General features: G+C 37.4%; 1 protein-coding gene across 3 annotated transcripts; it reads left to right on the top strand.

Annotated features, from left to right (window-relative positions):
* The first annotated feature begins 220 nt into the window (after nt 1-220).
* STXBP3 (syntaxin binding protein 3) lies at nt 221-26,776 on the top strand. 3 transcript variants are annotated; one of them, XM_063344400.1, is made up of 20 exons: nt 251-338; nt 747-792; nt 6,218-6,267; nt 7,009-7,090; nt 9,309-9,385; nt 10,003-10,081; nt 11,479-11,579; nt 13,591-13,745; nt 14,634-14,724; nt 15,672-15,796; nt 17,240-17,344; nt 17,900-17,957; nt 18,167-18,232; nt 18,716-18,796; nt 19,447-19,585; nt 20,184-20,290; nt 20,738-20,836; nt 21,714-21,799; nt 23,403-23,551; nt 25,695-26,776. In XM_063344400.1, the coding sequence occupies exons 4-20, from the start codon at nt 7,048-7,050 to the stop codon at nt 25,784-25,786; spliced, it is 1,653 nt and encodes a 550-aa protein (XP_063200470.1). In that variant the 5' UTR covers nt 251-338; nt 747-792; nt 6,218-6,267; nt 7,009-7,047; the 3' UTR covers nt 25,787-26,776. The 3 variants fall into 3 exon arrangements, with proteins under 3 accessions (XP_063200469.1, XP_063200470.1, XP_063200471.1); XM_063344399.1 differs by lacking the exon at nt 747-792 and having other exon boundaries at nt 221-338; XM_063344401.1 differs by lacking the exons at nt 251-338; nt 747-792 and adding an exon at nt 799-963.
* The last annotated feature ends 353 nt before the right edge of the window (nt 26,777-27,129 follow it).

A 27,129-nucleotide genomic window follows, 5' to 3' on the forward strand; every position in this document is an offset into this window, starting at 1 on the left:
ACCAGCAACAGGTCGCTCCCACCTCAGGGGACGAGCCCCGGTCAGCGGGCGCTTCCCCAGCGGGAATTTCGCAGCCCATCACGGCAGAGAAAGGGGGCCCTGCGGCTGCCATGGATCCTGAGAGGTTCGCGCGGCTCCTGAAGGGCTGGCGCGGCTGGCGGGAGCCCGCCCCACAGGCAGGCAGCGCCCTCCGCCACCGCCCCGCTCGGCTCCGCCCGCCGGCTCTGAAGAGGGCGCGGCGGGGCCAGGCAGGGGAGCGGAAGGGAGCGGCGTGGCGGCGGTGCGGGCGAGCAAGATGGCGCCGGCTGTGCGGGGGCTGAAGAGCTTGGTGTGGCAGAGTGAGTGCGGGGTCTCGCTCCGCGCCCCCTTCCCACCGCCCCCGGGGCTGGGAAGCGGCCCGGGGCCGCTCGGTGGGCGGCGGTGCGGGCCGGTCGGCCGGGAGCGTTCGCCGCTGCCTCCCCGTAGCCTGGCGTATTGGGGTCGGTGGTCGCTGTTGGGGCTGGGGCCCCTTCTGGCGCGGCTGGGGGCTCCTTAGGAGCCGCCCTGCGTGTCGGGGCTGAGGTGGGCGGGCGGGCGGCGGGAGAGCCGGGCCGGGCCCGGGCGGCTCTGTGGGGAGCCCGGTGCGCGGCAGAGGCTGGAGGTGGCGGCTCTTCCTCGGCTCGTCGGGGTGGCGGGAGGCGGCCGCCCTGGCTTGCCGGCAGTAATAGCACCTGGATGGAAACCTTTTTGCCTTTTTCCGAGATGAGGGTGAACTTTAGAGGATATAGCCAGCCGTGCCAGCTCCTGAAGAGGGTAAGCTGAAGTCAGCTCTTCAAGGACTTCCCTGTTGCTTCCGAAATGGCAGTTCTGGAGAGCACTCCCGGCCTCGGAACGGGCTCTCCGGTTGTCTGTCACGAAGTGTCACTGCCGGCTTTGGGCTGAGCTTGGCGCTTTTCAGAAGGAAAAAGCTGAAGGTGTCCCCAGGTACTTTAATAAATGAACTGCAGGTTTTTATGGTCGTGTTCAGGAACAGGTTCTGCCAGTGTTTGGTACAGAAAATGAAGTTGTAACTACGCCATGTCTTAGTGGAGTAGAAGGGCGGATAGTACTTCAGGTACTGTGAGGCATTTGGGGAAAGGCACTAATGGCCACCTCATACCAGATTTAATTGTAGTGAGGTGGTGACTCCATGAGCAGCTCAGCCAGCCCAGTGACTGCCTGTCACTGAAATGGGAAGGTCCTGCTGCCTTCTTGTCTGTGGTTTCATCCTCTGCTCCTGCCTGCAAGCTCCAGTCTGCTTGCTTGTGTTGCTGGAAACGAAAACAGAAAAAAGGGGAGAAAGAGGAAAGCAGACTGTTTTGTGGTGTTCCGTCCTCGACTGCTGGCATCTGTACCCTGCTTACATGAGTTAGGTACCTTTGTTTATAACTTGACCTTTAGAAATCCCTAGTTTTGCTTCTTTGTCCCATCTTGCTCTGTGAAGTCTTTTGTGCCTTTGGTAATAAAGTGATTGTTTTGTCCTGAGGTGTTTTGTAGAAGACTTGGACCTTACAGGGTCACAGAATTGTAGGGGTTGGAAGGGACCTCTGGAGATCATCGAGTCCAACCCTCCTGCCAGAGCAGGTTCACCTAGAGCAAGTTGCACAGGATCATGTCCAGGCGGGGTTTGAGTATCTTTAGAGATGGAGACTCCACCATGTCTCTGGGCAGCCTGTGCCAGTGCTCTGCCACCCTCAAAGTAAAGAAGTTTTTCCTTGTGTTCACATGGAACTTATGAACATGTGTTCCGGTTTGTGCTTGTTGCCCCTTGTCCTGTCACTGGACATCACTGAAAAGAGTCTGGCCCCATCCTCTTGACACCCGCCCTTTAGATATTTATAAGCATCGATGAGGTCCCCTCTCAGTCTTCTCTTCTCCAGGCTAAACAGGCCCAGATCTCTCAGTCTTTCCTCCTAAGAGAGATGCTCCAGTCCCCTGATCATCTTCGTAGCCCTCTGCTGGACTCTCTCCAGTAGTTCCTTTTCTTTCTTGAACTGGGGAGCCTAGAACTGGACACAGTACCCCAGGTGTGACCTCACCAGGGCAGAGCAGAGGGGTAGGATGACCTCCCTTGACCTACTGGCCATGTTCTTTTTAATGCACCCCAGGAGACCATTAGCCTTCTTGGCCACAAGGGCACATTGCTGGCTCATGGTCAACTTGTTGTCCACTGGGACTGCCAGGTCCCTCTATGCAGAGCTGCTTTCCAGCAGGTCAGCCCCTAACCTGTACTGGTGCATGGGGTTATTCCTCCGTAGGTACAAGACCCTACGCTTGCCCTTGTTCAACTTCCATTATGTTCCTCTCTGCCCAACTCTCTAGCCTGTCCAGGTCTCGCTGTATGGCAGCACAGCCTTCTGGTGTGTCAGCCACTCTTCCCAGTTTTGTATCATCAGAAAACTCGCTTGAGGGTATGCTCTGTCCCCTCATCCAGGTCATTGATGAATACATTGAACAAGACTGGACACAGTACTGGCCCCTGGGGAACACTGCTAGCTACAGGCCTCCAACTGGACTCTGGCTGCTGATCACAACCCTCTGAGGTCTTCCATTCAGCCAGTTCTCAGTCCACCTCACTGTCCACTCATCTAACCCGTGCTTCCTAAACTTACCTGTGAGGATGCTGTGGGAGGCAGTGTCAGAAGCCTTGCTGAAGTCGAGGTAGACAGTGTCCCCCCCAGCCAGTCATGCCGTTGTAGAAGGCTATCAGATTGGTCAAGCACAATAGCCTTAGAAGGAGGCAACCTGATCAAAGCACTAGTGTGTCATCAGGGTATATAAGGACTTTAGAAAATGGCATTACCAGTGTGGACAAGACCATGAGGAAAAATACTAGAGTGATGGTGAAGCAGCATGAATAATAAAATCTTTATATTGAAAACTTTGTGAAAAAAGAAGCTTCTTATGAAAAGAATGTTTTGTTAGGTAACTAGTGGCTCTTATCTTTCCAAGACTACAACAACAATGAAAATTCACGAAGTAAGCTTTAGACATTGTCTTTGTTTATGGATAATTCAAGGCCATGGACTGCTGCTTTCTAATGTTTCAGCAAATGTGGCTTTTTTTAAGGCTGTTTTGTCTGAAAATAATGTGTCAATGATGCTGATGCTTCATGTAGGAGCTTGTTGTCAGTGTGTATTTTATTCCTGTTCTGCTAACAGGCAAAGAAGTTGTACCTGTGTTTTGTGTACAAAGAGTGTTGTACCTGTGCTCTGGTATGGTGCTGTTAAAACCCCTTCTTTCCATTGTGATAGCCCTTTCAGTAAGGTGCAATTTTAGGCAGAATCTATGCAGAAGTGTGTGAAAATGTTACTTCTCCAAGCTTTGTGGTCAGTTAAGTTTACAGTTATGGGGATGGAGGAAGCTACCTGTATTTAGGAGGCAGTAGTTTCTGTGGATAAAATTATAAAATTAACTATACTGCATCTCTGTGTCTATCTGTAAATAAGGTTATTTCCCCAAGGAATTCTGTCTTTAATTTTTTTTTTTTTTTTTTTGCAACTTCAGAATGTGTTCTGGACTTGTATAATAAGATTCTAGCCTAGCCATAGGTATCTGTATTAATTTAGAAAATGATTCAGCAATCCTGTAACTTTATTTTCCAGAACACTTGCTTACAGTGAAAGCTGTTTTAGTTCTTTCTTCAGGAAGTGTGTTACAAATCGGTCATTAACTTTGCCAAGGTGTGGTTTGCTTTTTTTTTTGTTTGTTTTTTTCACAGAGGGATTTAGCAGTCTGCTGTTCCATCAGGGTTGTGTCTAGTTCTTACCTGGATCAGGAAGTAAAAGTAGAAGAAAAATGCCTTCAACTAATTGAATGTATTCAGAGAAGACAAAATTAGATAAGGTAGTTAGGATGCATGGTTGGTATGAAATTTGTGAGAAGGAAATGCAAGCTGAGACAAAAATGGAGCACTATTCATACCTGGGTTTATGATTGGTTTTGATGCATTAAGAATGCTTACTGGAGACAAATTAGATGATTTGGAGAGCCTATAAATCAGTGTAGGTCAGTTATTTGAGTAAAGCAGCTGCAGGTTGAGGACAAAACAAATAGCAGTTGGAGTGTTGCAGGGGCAGGTACACTGATAGCTTGGAATACAATTTCTTCTCATGATGGGAGAAAGCTGATTTCTGTTTTTAATTACAGAAATTAAGTTCAAGACACAACTGGATTATGCATTTGTATGTTCTGTTTTATTTTGTAGGCAAGTAAGTTAAGGTATTGTAGAAAAAATATACTTGAGATTTTGGACAGGCTCTCAGGTGCTCAATTTATTAAAAAGCACTCTGTAATGCTAAGGACTAATTTCTTGGTAAAAGTGTTCTCAGAAAATATGAAGGGTAATTAAATTTTCACGAGGCTAAAGATTTGATCCTACACCTTGTGTGCAGAACTAGAAAAATGTATGTAATAAATGCACAGTATAAAAGTGACAGGAAAAAATGTGCCTGTATTACATCCTGGATTCAGGTATTACCAACAAATACATCTTGGTAGCAGCTATGGAGTGATGAGCATTCTGCAATTTTATATAGGGTATATCCAAAGAAGTCACAGGAGTCTTTACACCAGGCTAAGCAGACCTAGAACTTGTTGCAAACTGTGGATTGTGTATAACAGGAAGGATGTTGAATTGGAAGCAACCCAGAGTTTGACCAATGATAATGGATTTCGGGAGCTGTATAAGCAGAAAAGGATTCAGGAGAACTGAGCTTGAGTTCTGTTGTTTAGCAGCCTAAACAAAATGCACCTATTGTATCCCTCTTGAAACATGTGCTTTTTACTTAAATAGCTTTTAGATTGGTATTTTTGTCAGTTTATTAGATAAAGCGGAATGTAAGGGTTTTAGGTTGCTATGAAGAATGCCAATGCTGCAAAAAGTAACTTGAGCATATTGGAAAGCTAAAGCATAAAGTACTCGTCTTTCAAAAGAAACTTCTTATGTTAGTGTGAAAGAGTCTGCGTAGGACATATTTGTAAAATATAACTATAAGAAGCGTGACAGCTTGGGAGCGTTGTGTGCTATGCAGTGTTAAGAGTTGTGAAACTGAAATGAAATGAAGGCTGGATGAGCAGGTTGGCTGCTCCGCTGAAGTAACTGCTGAATTCTGAGGACCTGGAATTTGGGGGTACAGATGGAGTATCTTGCGACAGGGCCATAGCAAAGGGACTTGGACATAACTGAATATATTAATATCTATAAATGGTGAAGGAAATAGGCGTACTTCTTGTTGTATGTGCACCTACTATTCTGAAACTTCTTTCAGTTCTTTCACTTGTCAGTCATCACAAAATGTGTGCTGAATTTAATCGTTTGTATTGAAGGCTTCTGTTACTCTCATTTTTTCATGTGGAGAAAAAGGTCCAGCAGTTTTAGTAGAAGTAGTCATCAGCTTAATGTGAAATTCTGTTCTCTGGGAAAAGAGAACAGAATAATCGGACCTCATTATTCCTATGTTTATAAACACTAGGTTTTAAACAGTTCCCAAAGTCTTCTGACTTCTAATTAACGCATACCACTGCTGTGAGATCGATCTGCCTTAGCCAGATGAAACCACTCCTGAAAGCTACAACTCATAGTTCTGGTGATCTTTAAAACCTGTGGGTTGTAACTGCATGTTGACTCCTTTTGCTGAATCCTGTACGAGCTTTTTAATTGAAACTTTCTCTACAGTTGTCATAGCAGGAAAAGATAATGGATACCTTATTTAAGATAACTTTCAATTCCTGGAAAAAGTGGTCTTTTCTTAGGCTTATTCTGGAATTCTAGAGAAAGAACAAGGACATCTGAAGTTAGCATATATTTTAAAATAGGCCTGTTTCTGAATGTGTTGGTCCAGCTGTCTTATCTTAAAGAGTAGCTTAACTTTTTTGCATGTGCACAATTCTTTTAGTGGAAGAGTTCACTGAAAAATAGAAACAAAGTGAAATATTTACAGGCCTGTGATCATTCAGGCTGATTTTTATGGAGCTATTTAATATTGGCAAAAATGAAAAACTTAGCTACATCTTTATGAAACAGGCAGGAACAGTTGGTAGCCAAGAATTCTGTAGAGGTATTTATCAGTGGGTTGGGGTTTTTTTGTTCCTCCTTTTTAGGTCTCTTAACATATGAGTCTAAATGGGTGAATTATTTTTTCAGTAACAATTGGATTCCTCTGACTGGTAAACTGTCTATCTCTGTTTCTTCTTACAGAGCTAAAATCATCAATATTTGATGACTGCAGGAAAGAGGAAGAATGGAAGGTATAGTTTTGTTATAACTTTTGTAAGAATGTTACACATTACTTGTTTAGGTGGTTCTATCACTGAGTACACAAAAAATAGTTATCATTTAATGGCTGTCACTTTCACTTAAATTTGTTTTCTAGCCAAGTAATGGATTTTAGTTCTGTTAACTCAGATCTCTGTATAATACACAATGAAAAATACTAAGAACAAATGGTTAGTTGTCTCAATTATTGTTCGAGTTTTGAAAAAAAAAATGAGAAACTGTTTCTGTTTATCTTCACTTTTCTCTTGAAAGACTTGTACTTCATTAATTTCAAAAATTATACTGCTGTGCGATGTATGTGGAGCAGGATTCAGCAGTGCAATACCTGTTAGAGTTCCTTAAGCCATAAAAAAAGTTTTAGAACAACTACAGATATATTTAAGCAGGCCATGGGGTAAATTAGTTAGGGATTCAAAAGATTTGTGTCAAAGTGAAAGTTTTTATAATACTTTCTAGTAGGAGTAGTGGGGACAAGCTACTTATTTAAGATGGAGCTCATCTTTTGAAATCCTCTATGTAGGGAGCTGCCTTCTGATGCTATTTGAGATTAATTTCCCTCGGCAAAGTTGCTATATGCAGGTGATGAAAAGATACAGAGTTATAAAACAGATTTCAGCTTCAAGTTTCCATGGCAAGTTGTTAAGGAAATAACGTGGGTTTACTATAGCTGATCAGTTATCTAAATACCTGTGTGTCTTTTTTAATATATTTAGATAATTCTTTTAGATGATTACACTACTAAATTACTGTCAATGTGCTGCAAAATGACTGATCTACTGGCAGAGGGTATCACAGGTAAGCATAATTCTTTTTAATATACAGATGGCAATATCCTGATAAGAAAAAGGGAAAGAATAAAATTGATGGTACCCTTGCAAGAAATCGTCTGAATTTGGTTTATGAAGACAAGTAGCTATGGGATATTAGACTAGCAGGCTTTCTAACTTGTACAGTAATTATCTAATTGTGGGGTTTTTAAACTTTTTTTTTAAATGAAAAATGAAATGTTTCTCTGCCTAGAAGCTAAAACCCTTTTTATTTTAATTTTTTTTTTTTGCTAAATATTGCTGTAAGGTCTTTTTGGTGCTTGTTGTTGGTCTTCTGCCTTTTTTTGTTTATTTTTGTTTTGTGGTGCATTTTTTGGTGGTGGTGGTGTTTGTTTGCTAGTGTCCATGATGGGGTAAATGAGACAGTTAGCTGTCACAGAGTGATTTTTAAGGATATTATCTGTCAGTTGAAGTTAAGGGAAGATGAGCTCAGTAAAGAATTAAGCGAATGTTAGTAAAACATGCTCTATGCATTTTTTCCTAATGTGTTCTCTAAATCGGTAATATCTGCTGTTTTGTATTAATTTCTGCTCTTGAACAGTAGAAATAGGATACAAGGGCAGAGAAACTTAAGTACTGAGGACAAAATGGGAACAGGAGACAGTAATAAAACTGTTGAGAGGTGTTTGCAAGCAAGTGGATGTGATAGAGGGAATAATTTAAATTTCAGTTCTATGTTGTGCAGATATATTTGAGCTTCTTCTCAAAACAAGAGAGCTTTCCATAACTTAAAAAAACCCCCCAAACCCACAACACACAATAAAAACTTGAAACTAAATTATATCAATTATTACTTTAACTAGAATAAACCCATAAGCAACATTAACTGTAATTAGATTGTCACTTTTCCAAAGAATTTGAGAGTAGTTTCTAGAGGAGTGGAGTTTCTCATCTGCTGGAATATCTCCCCTGTTCCTTGATGTTGGCCACTGTCAAAAATGAATAATAGGTGCGTTGTGACAGATCTCAGTTATGCCGTATGCCTGTTTAGGTAAGACTTTGTTTTTTTAGGTGTATTTTAAAGGAAGTATTTTCTATCTAGTAAATCTTATGGGCTTTTTTTCCCTACAACTTAAAAAAAGGACATTTTTCCTTTCATAAAACTTTTCAAAGTTGCTTTTTATGATTGACCTTTTCTGTAATGTTTATTAGTGTATCATTCTGCCTGTTTTGGAAAATGAAATGAATACACAAAATGTAAATGATCTAATCCTTAATTAGCTTTAGGTTTAGATTTTTAGAAACACTTTTGTAAGAGAGCAGTATTTAGACTTAGTTATTTTTCCACAAGTAGCAAGACTTTTCTTATTCCAACTATTCAGTATAACATGATTCTTCTAGAAGTATAATAGCAAAGCTGTATACATTTCACTTTTGGAGTGTATTTTTAATCATAATAAGTACTACTTATCCTTTGTGAGCAACTTTTCAGTGAGCATGTATCCTGTTCATCAATAAGAAACCTTTTATTTTTAGTGAGTACATGACTGAAAAGAACCTGTCTTTCCACATCCAAATGTCTGTCATTACTTTATCTTCTTTGTTCCTCCCCCTCAAAATTACTGAGCAACATGAATCTTCCTGCATTCTCAAGGTAGTGTATTGCAACACTATATAGTAATGACTTTATTAAACAGAGAAAACCAAGAGTTGAGTGAAGCTGATCTGCTGAAAATGTCTAATTTGTGCCTGCAATTATATTGAAACAGAGTCAGTGCACAGGAAATGGGCAAACAAAGGACAGAAGAGGCTATAGTCCAAAATAATGCCCTGCGTAGTTTTATTCTCCCTCTCCTTCAACGTGGTGGAAAAAGAACAATCATGCTGTGGCAGTTATCTGGCAAGATATTTCATACTGGCCTTCGTAGTTTGAGCATGTTTGTATTGCCATACCTTTCTGTGTGAGGACAAAACTCTGCTTGTGTAAAACAGCCAGGAAAAATTTAGTCCTACAAACTTCATTGACACTAGGCTGAGGGCTGAATAAGTCATGTAACTTGCTGTATTTAAAATCATAAATAAATAAAAAATCAAGGCTTTCTTGGCAGAGGATAGGTTCTTGCCACTAATTTTGTGGACAACTTGATTAGTGTTATTTTATTTCTATCATCTCTATACTAAAATATGTACTAATAAGGATACATAAAGCTCTTAATTATAAAAATGTAATATTTATTGCTTTATAGTGGTGGAGAATGTATATAAAAACCGTGAGCCTGTCCCACACATGAAGGCAATATATTTCATAACACCCACCAAAAAGGTTAGTATTTTAAAGAAAGCGTAGCAAGGTCTTTCAGACTGAAAAAGCAATCTTATTGTAAAATATTGATTTACTGTGTACAACTATGCAGTACTTAGCTTCTGCATTTTGTGGTGCTTCATTTCCTATAATGAAAAGGCAATGCAGTGTCACCATAGAGCATGTTGCAAATGTGTACCTTTTGATCAATGGAGGCACTGTTTCATTGCTTAGCTATTAGTAACCTCACTGAAAGAGATGTTTTATCAAATAATGATGCAATACATTGCACAATAGAATTCAAAGTAATGGCTCTAATAAGAGATTACTGTTACTGCCTAAAAATTCTTGAGAGAATAAATCTCATCACTGTTATAGGTGGAAAATGATGCAAATATCTTGCTTTGCTTCTGAAAGTGATCTTGGTGCATGACTGACCTTCTGTAATTGTTTATATTATTTTTGGTCTGGAATTAAAAATCTACTTAAGTGTTTTTTTGTGTGTTGATTTGCAGTATTAAGTGGGACTAGGTAATTAACAGGGCAAGAGGAGAGGAGGGAGAAGCTTTGTCTGGTATGTGAGGAAAGGCGAAAAACACTGTAATGACTTTTTTCTTTATTTTTTCTACCCCCATAAGTCTGTAGATGGACTTATTGATGACTTCATCACTAAATCATCCAGCAGGTACAAAGCAGCATATGTGTATTTCACCGACTGTAAGTAAGCTTTTGTAGTTTGATAACTTTATATATGTAAATAAGTAAGCTTCTCAACTTTCTTTCCTATTGTTTAGTACGTGTAAATTTTGAGCCCTGTTTCTTGGGAGAAGATTTGAGACTCAAGTAATTACATGTATTTGGGTTGCCAGAATGTGGTCACTGTGCTGTATGGCAATAGTAATTTCTTTCACAATTGCCAAACAGTGTTGATCGTTCCCCACCTCAGCTTTTTATTTAGGTAATCTAGTTTTATTTTTGAAGTATCCTAGTCTTCTCCTATGTTGGAGAGTGTGGAGGAAGACAATTCAAGTAAAACTGTGTGTCTTGTGTAAACAAAATAGCACTCAAAAACATAAATGCATGAGAATTTGCTGCAAGAACAGTGTTTTGTAACTGGTCATTTTGTGTAGTTCTCTCTGACTTGAGTCAGCCTTTTTTCCCATCACCTGAAAGTAGATGCCTCCTTCGCCCTTGCATGCACAATATAAATTGCAGAGCAGAGATAATCAGTGCAAATGGGGTTAATGTGACTGCATGTTGCTCTGCAGTCAGTTAGCGTGACTAAAATGGCACATAAATAAGGGAAAACAAAAAACCCAAACGTGCTGCTGAAGGCAGAGCCTGAGTTGTGGCTGTCTCTGTGGATGGTGCATATCTGCTACCGTAGGTTCTCAAAGCAGTTCTTAAATTACTATTGAAAACTTTTGGTTTCTTGTTTCATTTTATGCTGATGCAGCAATTCTCGTTCAGGAAAAATACTGCTACCTTGCTGTATATTCCTTTGTTGCAAGTGTGCAAGCTTTCAGTTTGAATGCTTGCCAAAACTTTTCATGTTGGGAGAAGTTAGAGAAATAACTCTGTCGCTTCCAAGTCTGTGTAGTATTTGTGTAATGAAAATGTTCCTTAAATTCAGTTTCTAGACTGGCATCCAGTGTAGCCTTTTAAGTGTAGTAGAATGCATTTGAAATCTGTAATTAAGTTCCATATTTCTCTGTATTTTGCTGTTTGATACGTACAAATTTGTTTCTCCCTTTAAGCATTTTTGTAGCTTGGCAAATGTTTTCTCTCTCCTACATGAGCAGAAATAGCAGAAACTTTTGCTTTGATAAAATCCATATCCTTCACTGCTGCAGACTGCTAATGAGTGTTCTACAACTTCGCTTGCCAAAAGCTAGGAAAAAATCACCAGTGATGCTTCTTAAAAAAGATTTCAAACAAAAAATATTGATCTTACATTCTCTTCCACTTCAGGATTTGGCAACTTTTTTGTATGTTACTGTTAATTGGTTCTTAAATTAGAATTGTCTGTCCTGAATACTGTAAGTTTATAAGTGAGTTAATAACTGGAATACACACAAATGATTTATACTTAGAATCTTTTTTTTTTTTCCTAGTTTGTCCTGACAACCTATTCAATAAAATTAAGTCTTCCTGTGCAAAATCAATAAGGAGATGCAAGGAGATCAACATTTCCTTTTTCCCATATGAGTCTCAGGTAAGTTTCGTTCTTTATCTCAACAGCAGAAAATAGTTTGGAGGACTATTTTCAAGTGGTGTTGATTTGCTAAAAAATAACTAAATAGAATGTAGCTTTTTTTAACTGATAAACTGTTTGTGAGACCTATTGCTATTTTGGCATATTTTTAGTGCTTGCCTATAGTTTTCAGATGAAAACAAATGATCTTGTACTCAAAGCTTTACTGTTTGCACTTGATCTTTTTGCAAGACTTGGAATAAGAGAGCTTAGAGAAGGAATCTATTCCTTAAGAGAAGGAAAGTATTCTGGTTTGTCTTTAGTAAGTAGTAAAGTTTGTTGCTGCTTATACTGTTATTTTGGTGTTATTTTGGTGTTATTTTGATGGACTAGATAGGTTGATGCATAAGAATAGGAGTAAGTAGAACAAGCTACTTGGTGAATGTCATAAAAGGAGAGCAAATGGGTGAAGAGAATTGAAGGAGAACAAAACAAAAGCCTCACAAAAAAGAGAAACAAACCCCATAATAACTTGGCAAACCTCTTAGTGAGAGGAAAACATGGAAATTATGTTTTCTCAATTAAAATTTTGAGACCACCAGTGGAAACCAATGAGTGGTTTCCATGTGAAACCACACAGTGGGTGTTGTGTTGAGAAATAATTTGTTGCTCACACACTGTATCAGATACAGAAGGCGGAAATGCGCTCTGATACTCACTAATACAGTGAAGTCCCCAAACCCCGTCTGCTTCTGGGAGTTGTAGAACTAAGCATGAATGTTTCCTACAAGTCTTTCCTGTATTCTTCAAACCTTATGAACATATCAAGGGTTAGAACTCTTAGGTGTACCAAGTGGCAGGTAAATATAGGAGAGGTTGCTGCTATCCATGTCTTACTGTGATGCAGTTTCCTTGTTTGAAGACACACTCTTTTTTTTTTTTTTAATTATTTAGATTGAGAAGCCATCAGAATAATTAGTGTGGTTGGATGGTTGTTTATTTTCTAGTGGTGTTGATGTTGCCAAGCTTTCTTTCAAACTGATTTTGTGAGTTCTGCTAAAGCTGCTCTTAAGAACATTTTTTTTTTTAGCTTCTTCTACCAAATAAGGCATATGAAAATTTAGTTGTCTTGGTTCTGTGAAGGGTTTACCATGAAAGCAGAAATTGGGACTACTTTCCTGAAGTTGAAAATAAACAGCACTTAGTCTCTTCTGGTTTTTAGTTTAGTTTTGTGTTCTCAATATTTTGGGTTGTGAGAACATTTTGAGTCCTTAGCAAAGGAACAGACAATGTTAACTGATTTTCTTAACTTTAGGGCCTGCTTTCTGTGGTGATAAGAGTAAATAATCAAGCTGAGCTCTGGGCAAAGTCCAAGTGATATCTGCTCAAATGAAACAAATATCTTTATCTGGATGGACATTCTTCTTTGGCTCTGTAGTTACAGAGTCCATCTGAAGCTGCAGAAAATCCACTTACTGACAATGTGATTGTTTCCATGTTTGCATTCCATTTACTAAACTGTTGAAAAAGCTTTTCTTCTGTGTAGTACTAAACATATTTTATCAAGGTTTAATGCATTTAAAGAACTTCAGTTCTTGGAGGTGAAGTCTTCATATAATAAACAGATACAATATGTAAAATTCTGTTTTAAACAAGTTTAACTTGATACCTTCTATGATAGTTCTGGTATTGCATTGTATGGCTCTGTATGAGACACTGGATGGTATTTAGTTCTGCCTGTCTCGGGTCCCTCCATCTATATAGACAGTAAGCAATTTGAAAAATATAGTAATTTACACAGCAGAGAAGACTAATAGACGAAAAGACTGTGAGAACAAAAAGCTGATGACCTCAACAGACAGAGAAAGAGGACTGAAGTGTGGGTTTGTTGTGTGGTGGTTTTTTTTTTGAAGTATATTGTGTATGACTCTTTATTACAGCATGTAGTTTTAAAGTATCATCGGTTATTTTACCAGATATTTTACAAATATACAATTTAAGCTGTTTTTTTGCTTGGTTGTGCTTTACATAGGTATTTACTCTCAATGTCCCAGATGCATTCTACCGCTGCTATAGTCCAACTCTGGAAAAGACAAAAGATAAAGATGCTGTAATGCAAGTAATGGCTGAACAAATTGTTACCTTATGTGCCACGCTAGATGAGAATCCAGGAGTACGATATAAAAGGTGGGGCAAAAATAGTGTTGTATAGTAAAGTTGCTTTCACTTCTAGGACTTCACGCATTGTTTGGTAATAGCTTGAGGCTGCAGCATAGTTTCTTTTATTGTGGATTAATTGTTTTTAATCCACAAATCTGAAATGTGGAATGATAGGAATTTGTGAAGTGTAGGCAGTGCAGGGAATTATATCTGTGTGTGTATTCATATAACAGTAGTTAGTGTATCCTGTTTTGTTATGAACTGCTTGTTTCATGTTTGGTCAGTAGGGTGATGCTCTAATATGCTGCGTTCTAATGAACTGCATGTGTACTCCTATAACTTCTGCTGTTGGTAGTTTTGCGGCTCTGCTTGGCATCAAGGAATTCGTAAATTGCTGAGGCTGATAAGATCAAGATTTCTTTGTAGTAGAGCTATTGAGGAGAAAACCTCTTAAGCTTTGATAGAGAGTACAGAGTAGTATCTGAAGTCAAAGTAGGCATCTGAAATTGTGCTCAAGAATTGCATTCTGTGGTGTAACGTGAAGCAGTGCCTTGTTCTTTGCAAAGGTAACAAAGAAAGAATTGCTTGACTGTTTTTTCTTTTGTCTTTCTCTTTTTCTTTTTTTCTTTCCTGTTCCCCACCTCTAAGTGAGAATTTTAGGTGCTGGGCCATATGCCAGCTAATGTCAGTCTTTTGGCTGAAGCTGTTTCTACTGTGTGAAATACCTGAAGCATTCAAAGAGTGGAATTGTAATGTAAGAGTGAAAATATATTGGAACTACTTAGAATGGAGTTCAGAAACTGCTTGTGAAACCAGAGGATCGATCTAGGGAGTGCTTTCTGTTTTAAAGGTAGCATTTTAGTGTTTTGATGAAGAAATTTAAGTTATTTTTGCATGTTTCCTTTTTTTCCCCAGCGGACCATCTGATAAAGCCAGCAAACTTGCACAGCTTGTTGAAAAAAATCTTGAAAACTACTACAGAACTGATGAGAAAAGCCAAATAAAGGTAGAAAGTGAACTAAAGTGTTTGCTTCTTTTTTTTTAAGTCTGGGGGGAAAAAAAATAATCTTTGGAATATGTTTGGACAATAGGTTCTACAAAACCAGTTTTTATTTATTAATAAAGGCAACTAGTTGCCATTTAGTTGGTTTTGTGTATGAAAGCAACTTAAAGGTAGTAACTGATACAGTAAAACTGTATGTACGCAAATATAATTTGTGTATACTTGGAAAAATTGTCTCTATGATAAAGGGATGATACAAACCTGAAGGAAAGTGGATAACACTTGTTTTAACATCACATTCCATAGGGTTGTGTGTAGAAGGGACTTCACTGCAGAACTGAAATGTCTCCCATTAAGGAATTTATTGTCCATAAAGATACAGCTTTTCACATAAGTAATGTTTTTGATCTGTCGCTGCAGATTAAGGCAGCTGGCTAAATGCAGCAGTATGGGGTAAACTGTTCTGATTTGGTGACATTCCATTCTTCTACAGAAATAAATGTACCTGATGCTCCTGCCACACTGCTAAACTCCAAAGTGAAACTTTCAGTTGAATGTTTGGAGATGATTTTTTTTTGTATTACAGCACAGCGTAGATAACCTACTCTGAAATACAAACAACACACTTATTTGTGAAAAGTCAGTGAGAGGCCTTTTTTTGTGTGGTGTTTTTTTTTTTTTTTCCTTGTAGTTTTTGTTAAGTGAGGTTACTGGATGCATTGCAGTGGACTAAGAGCATTACCTTAAAATTAGTGTTTGAAACCACTGTGTTCTGGTTGTCATTTAAGCATTTGTTTCTATTTATGCTGATAAGCACTTGGACCATACATTTTAGGTTTTTTCAGTTGTTGTTCCAATATTGCTGTGCTGTAACTTACTGTATATAGATTTAACATGCATTAACTTTGTACTGTATGTCTTAACTTTACGTGTATTTGATGGCTTTCTAGGGTAAAACACACTCCCAACTAATAATAATTGATCGTGGCTTTGACCCAGTATCAACTGTACTTCATGAGCTCACCTTCCAGGCGATGGCATATGATCTGCTGCCAATTGAAAATGATACTTACAAGCAAGTACTTTTAAAAAAAATCTAAACACTTCTTATTCTTGATTATAAAATCAATGGAATTGTTTAGCTGAATTGCACCATAGCAATAGCTAATATTGCTTATATTACATAAGGGATGTTTCACTTATTATTAATCTTTCCTCTTGGATTTGTAACTTCCTCTTTTTGTGAACTTCCTCATTTAGTTGAGATTAGGTAGGATCTAATTAGCATTTTTGCCAAGTTTTGAGTCTAACAAATTGCATTTTTTTAAAAACAAAGAACTTTGTACTAGACTTGAAGTAAAAACTTGGTAGTGCACATTCAGATTCTCTGCCTTTTGTTTCATATTCTCAGCCTTCTTGGCCTAACAAGGCAGACAAGGCCAGTAATCAAATGCCAAGAAAAAGCTTAGCTGTTTTTCAGGAACACTGACTTATATAGCTCCAGTCATGTAATTTGTGTAGCTGTTAAAATTTACGTGTTTCCAGCCTAAATGCACACTTAGGTAAGCCATGTTCAGTTTATAAGCACTATTTTATCACTATTTGGAATACTGTGACGCTGTTTTGCATAAGGTACATACTTCACTGTCGAATTGTTCTGACACCAGAGGCTTTGGTAAGACTTTGCTTTCTTATGACCCACTACAGCAAATTAAACCGAATTGCCTCATTGTTCAGTTAAGCAAACAGGAATATGTATCTTCTCTGTCAGGAACACTGAGTGAATATTTTCATAAAAAATGTAGAATGTTATGAATCTGAAACTTACCGTCTATGAAATTGCAGCAGAGTGTGTTTTCTAGGTAGTCATGATCTGACTTTTACAATTAATCTTGTAATTTTTTTTTTCCTGCTTTCTGGCCATATACATTGTGTAAGTTTCTGTAAATGTAAAAATGTTATGTACTATGATTGTTATCTTGCTTTATAGGTTTCTTTCTGTCATTGCAGAAAAGTAATAGCTGGTCTGTAATGCTGTGAAGCATGTTTCTTGTATAAGTGAAGTAATCGGTCCTACTTTATTTAGTGGGTGAATGGGACTTAATTTTCCTTCAGTTAGAAAATGTCTTGTAGTGGCTATAGAAAGCTGCATTTTGCAGTCTCAATGTGTATTACTCTGTGCACAATTTGCATTTGAAGACAAAGGGAAGTTGACATTTGGAAGCTGAAGAGAAATTGAGGTGCATGTAAATGTATGATTGAAATGCTGTTTACTGTTGGTTTAAAAGAACATCCAGAAGCTATTGCCCCAAAGAATCATTCTAAAATTCATCTGCTTCTTCTAGTTGTATTTTACCAGGCAGTAGCTCGGCTTATAAGTGAAAACCTGTGTATGTTACTGCAGTTACCGTGTATGTTGATTAAACCAGAACAATTAATATTTTAACATGCTATGAGAATGATCGGGGGAAAAAAACAAACCACAAACCAAAGAACTGCCTGAATTTTCTCTTGGAAGATACAAAACAGAAGGACCTGCTGGGAAGGAACGGGAGGCAATTCTGGAGGAAGATGATGAGCTCTGGGTGAAGATTCGTCACAAGCATATTGCAGATGTGATAGAGTATGTGAATAAATAACAAAAACTAGTTAAAAAGGGCAGTTTTATAAAAGTTTCTTTGAGAGGGAATGTATTTGAGCTGTTAAGAAAGTAGTGAGTAGTAGAAAGTACAGGCAGTAGTGAAGGTGGTTCGCAATATAGACTGTATCCTGGTAAATAATCGATGCCAGGAAGAAAACATACTTTCAAAAATACAGTGTGTATAGAGGTATGCAATTTAACTAATATTAATTTAAATTCTTGAGGAAAGTGGAAATTAAATTATTTTCTGGGAAGTATCTTCAGATCTTTTAAATCTGAAGGGATTACTTTGCATAAAATACTAGCATATTACTGCATCAAATGACATTATGCAAGTATCATAAACAGAATGTTTAACTTCAGTTTCCTGTGTCAAAAAACACTCTCTCCTCTGAAGGAGACCTCTATTTGAAGTTTTTACTTTCATTCAGAAGTTCTTGTTGCACAGTTCTTTTAAGATTTTAAGCAAAGATCTTAAAAGATTTAGGAACTGGGATGCTGTTGCATTTGATTACTTTCCTTTGGGTTTTTTTTCAGGGAAATACCAAAACTTTTGAAAGAAGTTTCATCAAAAAGAAAAGCAACAGAAGGAAAAGTAAGTTGTTTAATATAATGTTGTTTTTCCTGGTAATTTATTTATTTTTGGCTGATCAGATCTATGTAATTCATGGGCCTATTATAGAAACTGAGGCTTATCTCGATGGCAAGGGTTTTTTTGAGGGGAAGCAAGGCTACAAGAGGAAGGGAAATAAGGATGTTGAATATTGGGGAGAAGATCTTTCAACTTGTATCATTTCTTCACAGTTATCAATATCTGCTTTGTCCCAATTAATGAAGAAGATGCCACACTATCGTAAAGAGATTAGTAGGGTAAGTGGTCTTTTGTAACTACAACTTCACGATAAATCATTTTGTATGTTATAACTTTCTGTGCTATTGAAGTCTAGTTTTATTCTGTCATTTTCCTGTTGTGTGCTATATAACTTTTCTCCAAATCAATATGTTCACCTACTGTAAAATTTTAAGAAGAAAACTTGTTTCCAGGTGTTCCATTTTAGTATAAAAAACAAAATAAAACAACCCAAAACACTTAAATGATTTGTGTGCTTTGAGGATTGAAGATAACATAGCAGTTTAATGTTTTAAAAGGTATTATGGGGCTCAATCTTTAAGTGAAGGCTTAAACGCAGAAAATGCATGATGGTACTGAAGGACAGTAGGAGGATTGATTCTTGTAACCAGTAAAAATGATTGCTTGATGTGTTTAAAAAAAAACAAAACCAAACAACAAAAAAACCAAAACACAACCAAGTTATGGCAGCTTGTGATTTTTATCTTTTTTTTGTCTTCTAGCAAGTTGTCCATCTTAACATAGCAGAAGATTGCATGAGCAAGTTCAAATCTAACATAGAAAGGCTCTGTAAAGCTGAACAGGTATGTTTGAAAAAAAACCAAAAAACACAAACCCAACAACAACATACTGCAAATGTGGCTTTTTTGTTTGCAGGAATAGATGCCTGTTTTTAACTGACTAAAGTAGTGTGTCTCTTGATTTATTTTTGTGATCACTTTTTTGAGGTAGTAGTATTAAAATTAAGTGAGAGATACAGGGCTCTTACTCTGTCAATAAAAGAGATACTTTTAGAGTTTTGGTTTCTTTGTCTTTGAATCTGGCTGATTTATATAAGTATCATCTTTGTGTTTTCTTTGTGCAAAACTGTGAAGTTGTACTATGTTCTGGAAAAGGAAGCCCTTTTAAAATGTCTGGGAAAAGCACGTGTTAGGGTGAGGCGTTACATTGTACTACCAATCTCAAGTGAAAAACTGTAACTTATATTTATATGAATTCTAGGTAATAGTTTTAAATGTTTTGAGTGTCATGTAGTGTTGTTTAATGCTGGTAACTGTTGAAATAATTGTGTCAAAAACTTTTCATACTGAGTTTAAATTGATGCAGCTTGATGGTTTCCTGACACCAATGGTTTCATAAAAACGCATTTCAGACCACACAAAACAATGGTTTTTTTTTAATGACTACTCACTAAAATAACTTCTTTTTTTTTTCTTTTTTTTAAAAAATTCAGGACTTGGCTCTTGGAACTGATGCAGAAGGTCAAAAAGTGAAAGACTCGATGAGAGTTCTCCTTCCAGTTCTGCTCAACAAAAGTCATGAGAGCTATGACAAAATTAGAGCTATTCTCCTGTATATCTTTAGCACAAATGGTATGATAAGCTACCCTGTTGTTTTTTTTCCTCAGTACTACAAAATTCAGCTCAAGTTTTGGGATAGTCCAGTATTTTTAATTAACTTACACATCTGTATTGGAGTTGATGGCTGAGTGTGAAAGAAATACCGTCCATCCTCTGTGGCTTGTCTTCTCTCAAATTAGTAGCAAAGATACTATTGATAAGGAGTTAAGAGATGCAATACAAGTGCAGATCCATACAGTGTTTTAGCATCACTCCTGTGCTTGGATGTGTGCAACAGTTAAAATTTTATTTTTCACACAGTATTGAAGCTGTTAAAGGGGAGTTCCATGTCTGTTGCATCCTGAAAATGAAGTCAATGAGGAAGAATTTGTAGTAGAGGAGGAGGAAATTGATAGAATGTGGGTCTGAGGAACCATAACAATATTGAGTTTTGGTCTCAAAAATGGACCATTAAACAAAATTTTGTCTGAAATGTGTTATTATATTAAATTTAGACTGGCCAAACAAAAAAATAATCCTGGATTAAGTAACAGCCCAGAATGTGTGAGACAAAATTGGTCTTACTCACAATCACATGGTAATTAAGTTGTGTGTTTTCCTTATATCAAAGGAACTACCGAGGAGAACTTGGACAAGCTGATCCAGAATGTACAAATAGAAAGTGATAGTGATATGATAAGAAATTGGAAATACCTTGATGTTCCTGTTATCTCTTCAGTAAGAATGTATTTATTTTGTAATTTCCTACCACCCAAGCACTCGTCTACAGCTCTTTCAGCAACTCTTAGGAGTATTATTCAGATCTCTTTTTTTGGGAAGTGGGCAATTACTAGGAATTCTTGTTTTTATGATGTGTCTAAGTGGTAAATCCTTTAAATAATTAACATGAATGATTTTCAAAGTAAGATGCCTGTAATCATCAGATGGTGACTTAAGCTGTTTGGTTTTGGAAAGTGCCAACTTTCTCAGTTTCTTGTCTCTGAAGATATTTTCTAGTGTATGCTGAATTCTACAGGTATTAATTGTTGTTCTTTGTTGTTGTTATTTTTTCTTTAAAATTTCCTACTGATTTCCCCCTCTTCCCCCACTTGCTGCTAACTAGGAATAAGTTTCAAAAATCCAAATACGCTATATAATACAACCATGTTTTGAAAATCTTTCCAGTCTGCTGTACCGCAGCATAAACACCCAAGAAGGGACCGTTCTTCTGAAGAAACTTTTCAGCTTTCTAGGTGGACGCCTGTTATCAAAGATGTTATGGAGGTAAATTTGACCAACCGGTTAATCATGGGTGCAGTGCAAAAATTTACTCAAGCGAGCAGTTATAGCCAACCTCTTGAAATTCCATAGTATCTTGAGTTACTTTAGTTAAATAGATCACTTCTAGTCTATTTGTAGTATAGAATATTAGACTGCTGTGTGTTAGCAATGCTTTTTATTTGAGGTCATTTTAAAGGTGAAGCAAATGAAAGTGAAAACAAAAAGTCTTTTTGAACAGCTTGTCCTGTGATTGGCAGTGTTTTGTATAATTTAAAGATCTTGAAATTTTTTTTTTTCCTCCAGTGGGTCTTTAAACTACAATTCAAATCTAAACTGTAGATTGGCAGAGGCTGGAAAATGTTCCTTGTCAGAAGTGTTGTTGCTGTGTTCTTAAATCTCTTCCTAAGCATCAGTTAGTGACTGATGTCAGACAGAACAGCAAGTTCACCAGACCTTTAGTGTGACCCAGCGCTGTCATTCATCGATCTTGGTGACTTTCACACGTTCGTTTGTGTCTTCAGGGGACCCTAACTTCTCTCATATACTACTATAGAGAAATTAAATGTTGGGGTAGTTACCAATGAATAGCTACTAGTGAAGTCTGAACAGTTAAATCAATACTCTGTTTATAAAGGAAAGCATATGTAATCCCTATTCCTTGTGAATATACAAAAGCCTTATCATAACTCTTAGTGTTATGTGGTCTAGCATTTTGTTACACGTGCGTGTTGTTCATGAGATGCTGCTTACGATTGGTTGTTCTAAGAAATTGCATGTGCTGGCATTAAATTCCAGTTAGACATCCCTACTGGAAGTTAAAACTTGATGGGTTTTAGGTCTACGTGGCTGTTAAAAGTGTGTTTTTTGTCTTTCCCTTTAGGATGCTATAGAAAACAAACTAGATTCAAAAGACTGGCCTTATTGTTCCCAGTGTCCTCCTACCTGGAATGGTTCAGGAGCAGTAAGGTAAATTGTTTAATTTCCCGAAACATAGTTTACCCATTTCACAGTGCATTTGTCATGTACATTCTAAAGCATTACAAAAGTGCGCTTCCTAAGCAGTGACATAACATATATAAGGTAACGTTAATGTGTAAAACCTATATTTTTATTTAATCTAAAACATGGTGAAATTGGTTGTTAGCTTAACTTTTCGATAGCTTTTTATTTGGAGTATCTCCCTTTTGCTTCAAAATTAGAAATAACATTTCCATATTCCCAGAATGAGAAGTTTAAACCATTGATCTTGTTAGTGTGAAATAGTTTCAGGGACAGATTAGCAGTATACTGTGACTGGGGCAGAAGGAATGTTTTCATTTCTTCTGACAGTTGTTTCTGCTGTGATAGTGGTGGTGTCATTCGTGAAGTTAATGACTTCAGTAAGTTAAATTTGACTTCTGTAGGCTCTCTCTTTAGGGAATATGGGCCTGCTGGATATTTGACACCTGTTGTCAGTGGATGGTTTAGAGAAGTCCAGAAAAGTTGGAGGTTACAGAATGAGTTCTCTACTAACGAATGTGAAATGGTGTGTTCCCTGTATTTGCATATTTACTAAGTAGCACTAAGAGGGGATTTTTGGAAATGTTTTTTTAGATTACTGATTCATACCGTCCCTTCTTTCCCCCTTTTTAATCCCAATAGCTCTTGAACCTCATGACCAATACCTGTCAATTTGACAGCTTTCTGGTAGTGTTATTTAAATGATGAGGCAGCTGAATAGAGATGAGAGTGTTTCTATCAGAGGAATGCTCATTGCGCTAATCAGATGTTGGAATTCTTAGGGAGGGAAACGTTATACGTAGCCTACATGTGGCAGACACACTTGAATTGGAATTTGTACCTTACTAAATAAAAGACAGACAGTACAGATACATAGCCTTAGGAAAATAGTTGTGTTACTTCCACTGCTAACCAAACTGTTGGTGTGTCCTTACATTCCTGGATGCGCACTGTGATGATCAGTGCAAGGAAACACTGGGGCAAGTCCCTGTAACTGGATCTCTGTCTCACAGGCTGGTGAAATTTGTGAATCTTTTGGGGACCCTAGCAAAGAGAGATCAGGACTGCAGATGATTTAATCTGAATCTGCAATTCCTATATGTGTGTAGACAGTATATTTTACGAGCTTTATTTTTTTTGTTCTGAGCTGCCTGAATCTTCTCTGATAACAGTCAAATATTTTTTTTTTTAGAGAGTCTTTTGACATTTGGAGTCTGAAAAAAAAAAAAAAAAAAAACCCTAGCTTTTTCAAAGGAAAAATGCCACAGGAATTGCTAGCATGCAGAATTAAGCTGCTCAGTAGAAGTCCTTTGTGTGTGAGCTGTGTGTGCAACAAGGTTTTTCGCTTTGCATTTATTTTCCCTCTAGTGATAACTGAATAATTTCTGAGTAATGTGCTAACTTGGTTTTGTTTGAAGTTCTTTTAATTATCAATTTGTGTAAATTCTTTTGCTGAAATTATAATCAAACCGTGAACTGCATGACAGCAATTGTTACTGCTTGTTAAGTGTATAATTTTTACCCAAATTAATCAGTAAAGCTATATGTCATCTTTTGAAATTTCTTACAGTGCGCGCCAGAAACCTAGAGCTAGTTATAAAGATGAGCGGAAGAGTAGTGCGAGACTGATTATCTTTGTGATTGGAGGAATGACATATTCTGAGATGCGCAGTGCTTATGAAGTTTCTCAAGCCTACAAGTCCTGTGAAGTTGTTATTGGTAAGCTGCTCCTGGGAAAAGGGTGGTTTGTAGGGCTTTACTACATGTGTTTCTGGAAAAACGTAAGGATATTTTTTTCTTACGTTCCCTAAATTGGTTCAGTAAACTAATACTATAGCCAATGTATTTTTTAAAACTATACATTTAGAAGTATCTTTTCAGTTTATCTAAATTGCAGTTTATCTAGATTAACAAAATATTAAGGACAATAAATACAGAAAGATCACAACAAGTTACGTTGGAGAAACATGTTATTAAAGTAGCCTGACATATAGCAAAAAGGATTTAAGCAGATGCATATTTGCATTACAGTCTCCTCACAAACTTTTGCATCTGCCTGTGCTTTACCTGCAGCTACACTTAATACTCTCATTGCTTTTGGAAGTAGTAGGGGAGCTGGCAGAATAGTGTGAGATTAATCACTTCAGGAGGAAGGGAAGAAAGTATTTTTTTTTCTTAAAAACAAACAAGTAGAAAACATTAAAAAACCCCAACAAAACCTAAACAAAACAAACCCAAAAAATCTTTTCCAGTGTAGCTCGGTTGACTTTGCAACAACTTCTAGTTCTTGTCATAGTCTCTTCAGAGACTTTACAGAAACCACACCATAATTTATAGCTTTTGTCCTGAAAACTGGAGTAATCTCCCTAATCTTAAAATTCAGCAGTAAATGCATGAATTACCAGCTGGGGTAGCAATCTCTCAGTTAATACTTCAGAGGCAGCAAATGCTTTTCCCATCAACTGCTGTGCATCAAATAATCATTTCCTGTAATACTGTTTAAATTTAGATGCTAAAACATTTGCATATATGATATATCAAAACAGAGTTCCTAGATACAGACCTTACCAGAGACCCGTATCCATCTGCAGTGGCGGCTGGTGTCCGGGTGCAGGGACATCTAAAGCATTCTAAATTGCTTGAGATGCTTATGTCTGGCAATTAAATTTAGTCTTGAGTTTCAAAAAGGATTAAATCTATCTACCATAATTTGAAATAAATAAATACTCTTCCCTAAAGCAATTACAACCTTGATTCTAAGATCTAGAGTCTGTTAACTTAAAATAGTGGGGCATGTTGTAGGTGTGTTTGCGTGTGGTGGTGTTATTTTTTGTTTGTTTATTTTTCGTTTGCTGGTTTAGTTCGTGGTGGTTGAGGTAGGTTTACCGCTGGTCCTAGTTTTGAGTTGCAATGGAAAAACCAGGATAACAGGAATGTAGTTTAACAAGACCTGTTTCTTCATCTGAGACTTGTTTACAAAGCCATGTTTAGTGTAGGTCACTCTTTCACTGTAATATCTGGCACTAATGACAGTCCCATTTCCCCTTTTGTTTAGAGGTGATTTTGGTAGTTCTGTTTGTAATCCTGATTTCTGAGGGGAAGGTGATAACTTCCAAATTTCCATGCTGCTTACTGCAAGATGAAAACCTTTCTGTATTCCTGATTCAGAACTTTAGGAATGTTAGCCCATCCAGACTGACACTGCTAAAACTCGAGGTTCAAGACAGCCCTAACAGTTATGAATTCCCTTTATAGCTGTGGGGTGACCCTTCATGGCAAAAGTTATGATCGCTCCCTATGAGAACAAGAGAGGTAGTTGTGCACTCCTGAAGAATAATAAGGATTCTCTTTGCTCCAGGCTTGGAATTTGTTGAAAAATTTTCAAGGAAATATCAGTCAGTAAAAGCCAGTTTTCTGTAACTGATATTTCTGTGGAAAATTACTGTTATATGACAATTGTTAATCCAGATGGTTTCTTGATTCTAGGATAAAGCCTGTCACTAACTCACCCTTTCACAGAGTGGGCAGATTTCTTGCAGGCTGGGACAGTTGCGTTGAGTGAAGGTGGCCCAGGTTCAAGCCTGTGTTTCAAACCGGGCAGAGCAGGGACTTGAAACTCGTATCCAAAGTACGAGTCCTAATCTGGATGTCTTAGTGCGTGGAAGAGGGACACTGCCTACCTAATGGTGACACTTGTATTTATATGGTAACACATGAAAACACTTGAACTGTTGTAATTTTCAGTTTTCCAGGTACAGTAAAAGACACTGGCATGTAACCAATTTTTTTTTTTTTTTAAGAGGGAATGTTTGAAAGTCAGAATTTCAGACTGATATAGTTAATATTTATGTTTTTTTGTCAGGTTCTACTCATATTTTGACACCTAAAAGACTACTGGATGAAGTAAAGAGCCTTAGTAAACCGAAGGATATGGTCTGCACTAAGGATGAATAGAAATGGTGATGTTTATGATGCATTAGGAAAAGACAAATAGTGTGTACATTCTTAGGGAATTTACTTTTCTAAATACTGTACCAGGATGCTACGTGGTTCTGACTACTGGAATGTCATTTTATAATTTAAATTTGCTGCTTTTTTGGGGAGTATAAGGCAGAGAGAGGGAAAACTCAACACATGTGTTTCTTAGGTTGTATTTAGTATACACAGTGTTACACTGTAAGCGCTTTTTCAAAAGGGCATGTTCATTCCTAACAAATTATGCTAAAAGTTACCATGATTATATATAAACTGGAATTGTTTTTGAGAACTGTGAAACCTTTCTATAATAGAGTTTATTTCTAAAAATGACTGAATTCAAAAGGGCATAAGCTCTTAGATAGAGGCTTCAGAAGAAAATTTGTAAATATGGGCTTATGTTAAAAATATTTCACACAAGTGCAATGTCTCAAGCTGTAATATTTTCTGTAAAATAATTCACTGAAAATTCTTTAAATATATGTAATTGTGAAAAATCAAAAGTTTTTTGATGGTGGTGGGTAAAGGAGAAAGTTAATCACGGAAGTACTAAATTCTAATTTCAATAAATAACTTTGGAGAAATACTGTCAACTGTGCACTGAAGTACGCTTTATATTTAAGTATATACAGGGATTATTACTAAAGCTTTTCAAAAAAGCCTTAATTTCTTACGAACTTCCTTATGATTGTGTCTACATAGTCTGTCTGTTTTATAAGGTGAATTGCCTGTGATATAGAAGTTACAAAATTTTAAGCATCAATTGCCTTTTCAGGGGAGTGGGGGCAAGGGAAAGGGAGAGGAAAAGAAGGGAAGCAGTTGAATCTTTCAAATGGCTTGGTAACTTAAAAAAAAAAGAGCAAACCAAATACCAAAACCTGATGCGTTCTAGAGAATTTACTGTTTTCTTCTACTTTATTACATACTAAGAAATACATAAATTTGTGTTGAAGGGGATCAAATAAATTCAAAATAGTATTAATTCTGTAATACTGGTAATGTTTAGATTTGTCTTAGAAAATTAAAGTATTAACTTACTAACCTCTTACAGGGATGTTGTATTGATGTGCCTTGAAATGTTAGTTTGTTGTATATAGAATCTGAGAGAAATGTCATAATGAAAAAAGAATAGATTACTCATGTCTTTTTATTTACGTATTTCCCGGCTGTAAGGATATTCATCTTTTGCTCTGCAGAAAGGTGGTTTTGTTTCTTTTCCCTTAATTTTGCCCTGAGGTTAACTAGTAGGTTGAGAGAACATCTTTGCTAGGTAAGTTCACTCAAAGTTAATTAGAAGGTGGGAAAAGGTCAAATTCCAGTAC

Source organism: Chroicocephalus ridibundus, chromosome 8, assembly GCF_963924245.1.
Source record: "Chroicocephalus ridibundus chromosome 8, bChrRid1.1, whole genome shotgun sequence".
NCBI classification, from domain to species: Eukaryota; Metazoa; Chordata; class Aves; order Charadriiformes; family Laridae; genus Chroicocephalus; species Chroicocephalus ridibundus.

Excerpts from the sequence above, each read along its gene's own strand:
- STXBP3 (XM_063344399.1), top strand. The coding sequence starts at position 296 with ATGGCGCCGGCTGTGCGGGGGCTGAAGAGCTTGGTGTGGCAGA. Across the intron at positions 14,725-15,671 it reads ATGAGAAAAGCCAAATAAAG|GGTAAAACACACTCCCAACT; the intron begins GTAGAAAGTGAA and ends ATGGCTTTCTAG. Across the intron at positions 15,797-17,239 it reads ATTGAAAATGATACTTACAA|ATACAAAACAGAAGGACCTG; the intron begins GCAAGTACTTTT and ends TTCTCTTGGAAG.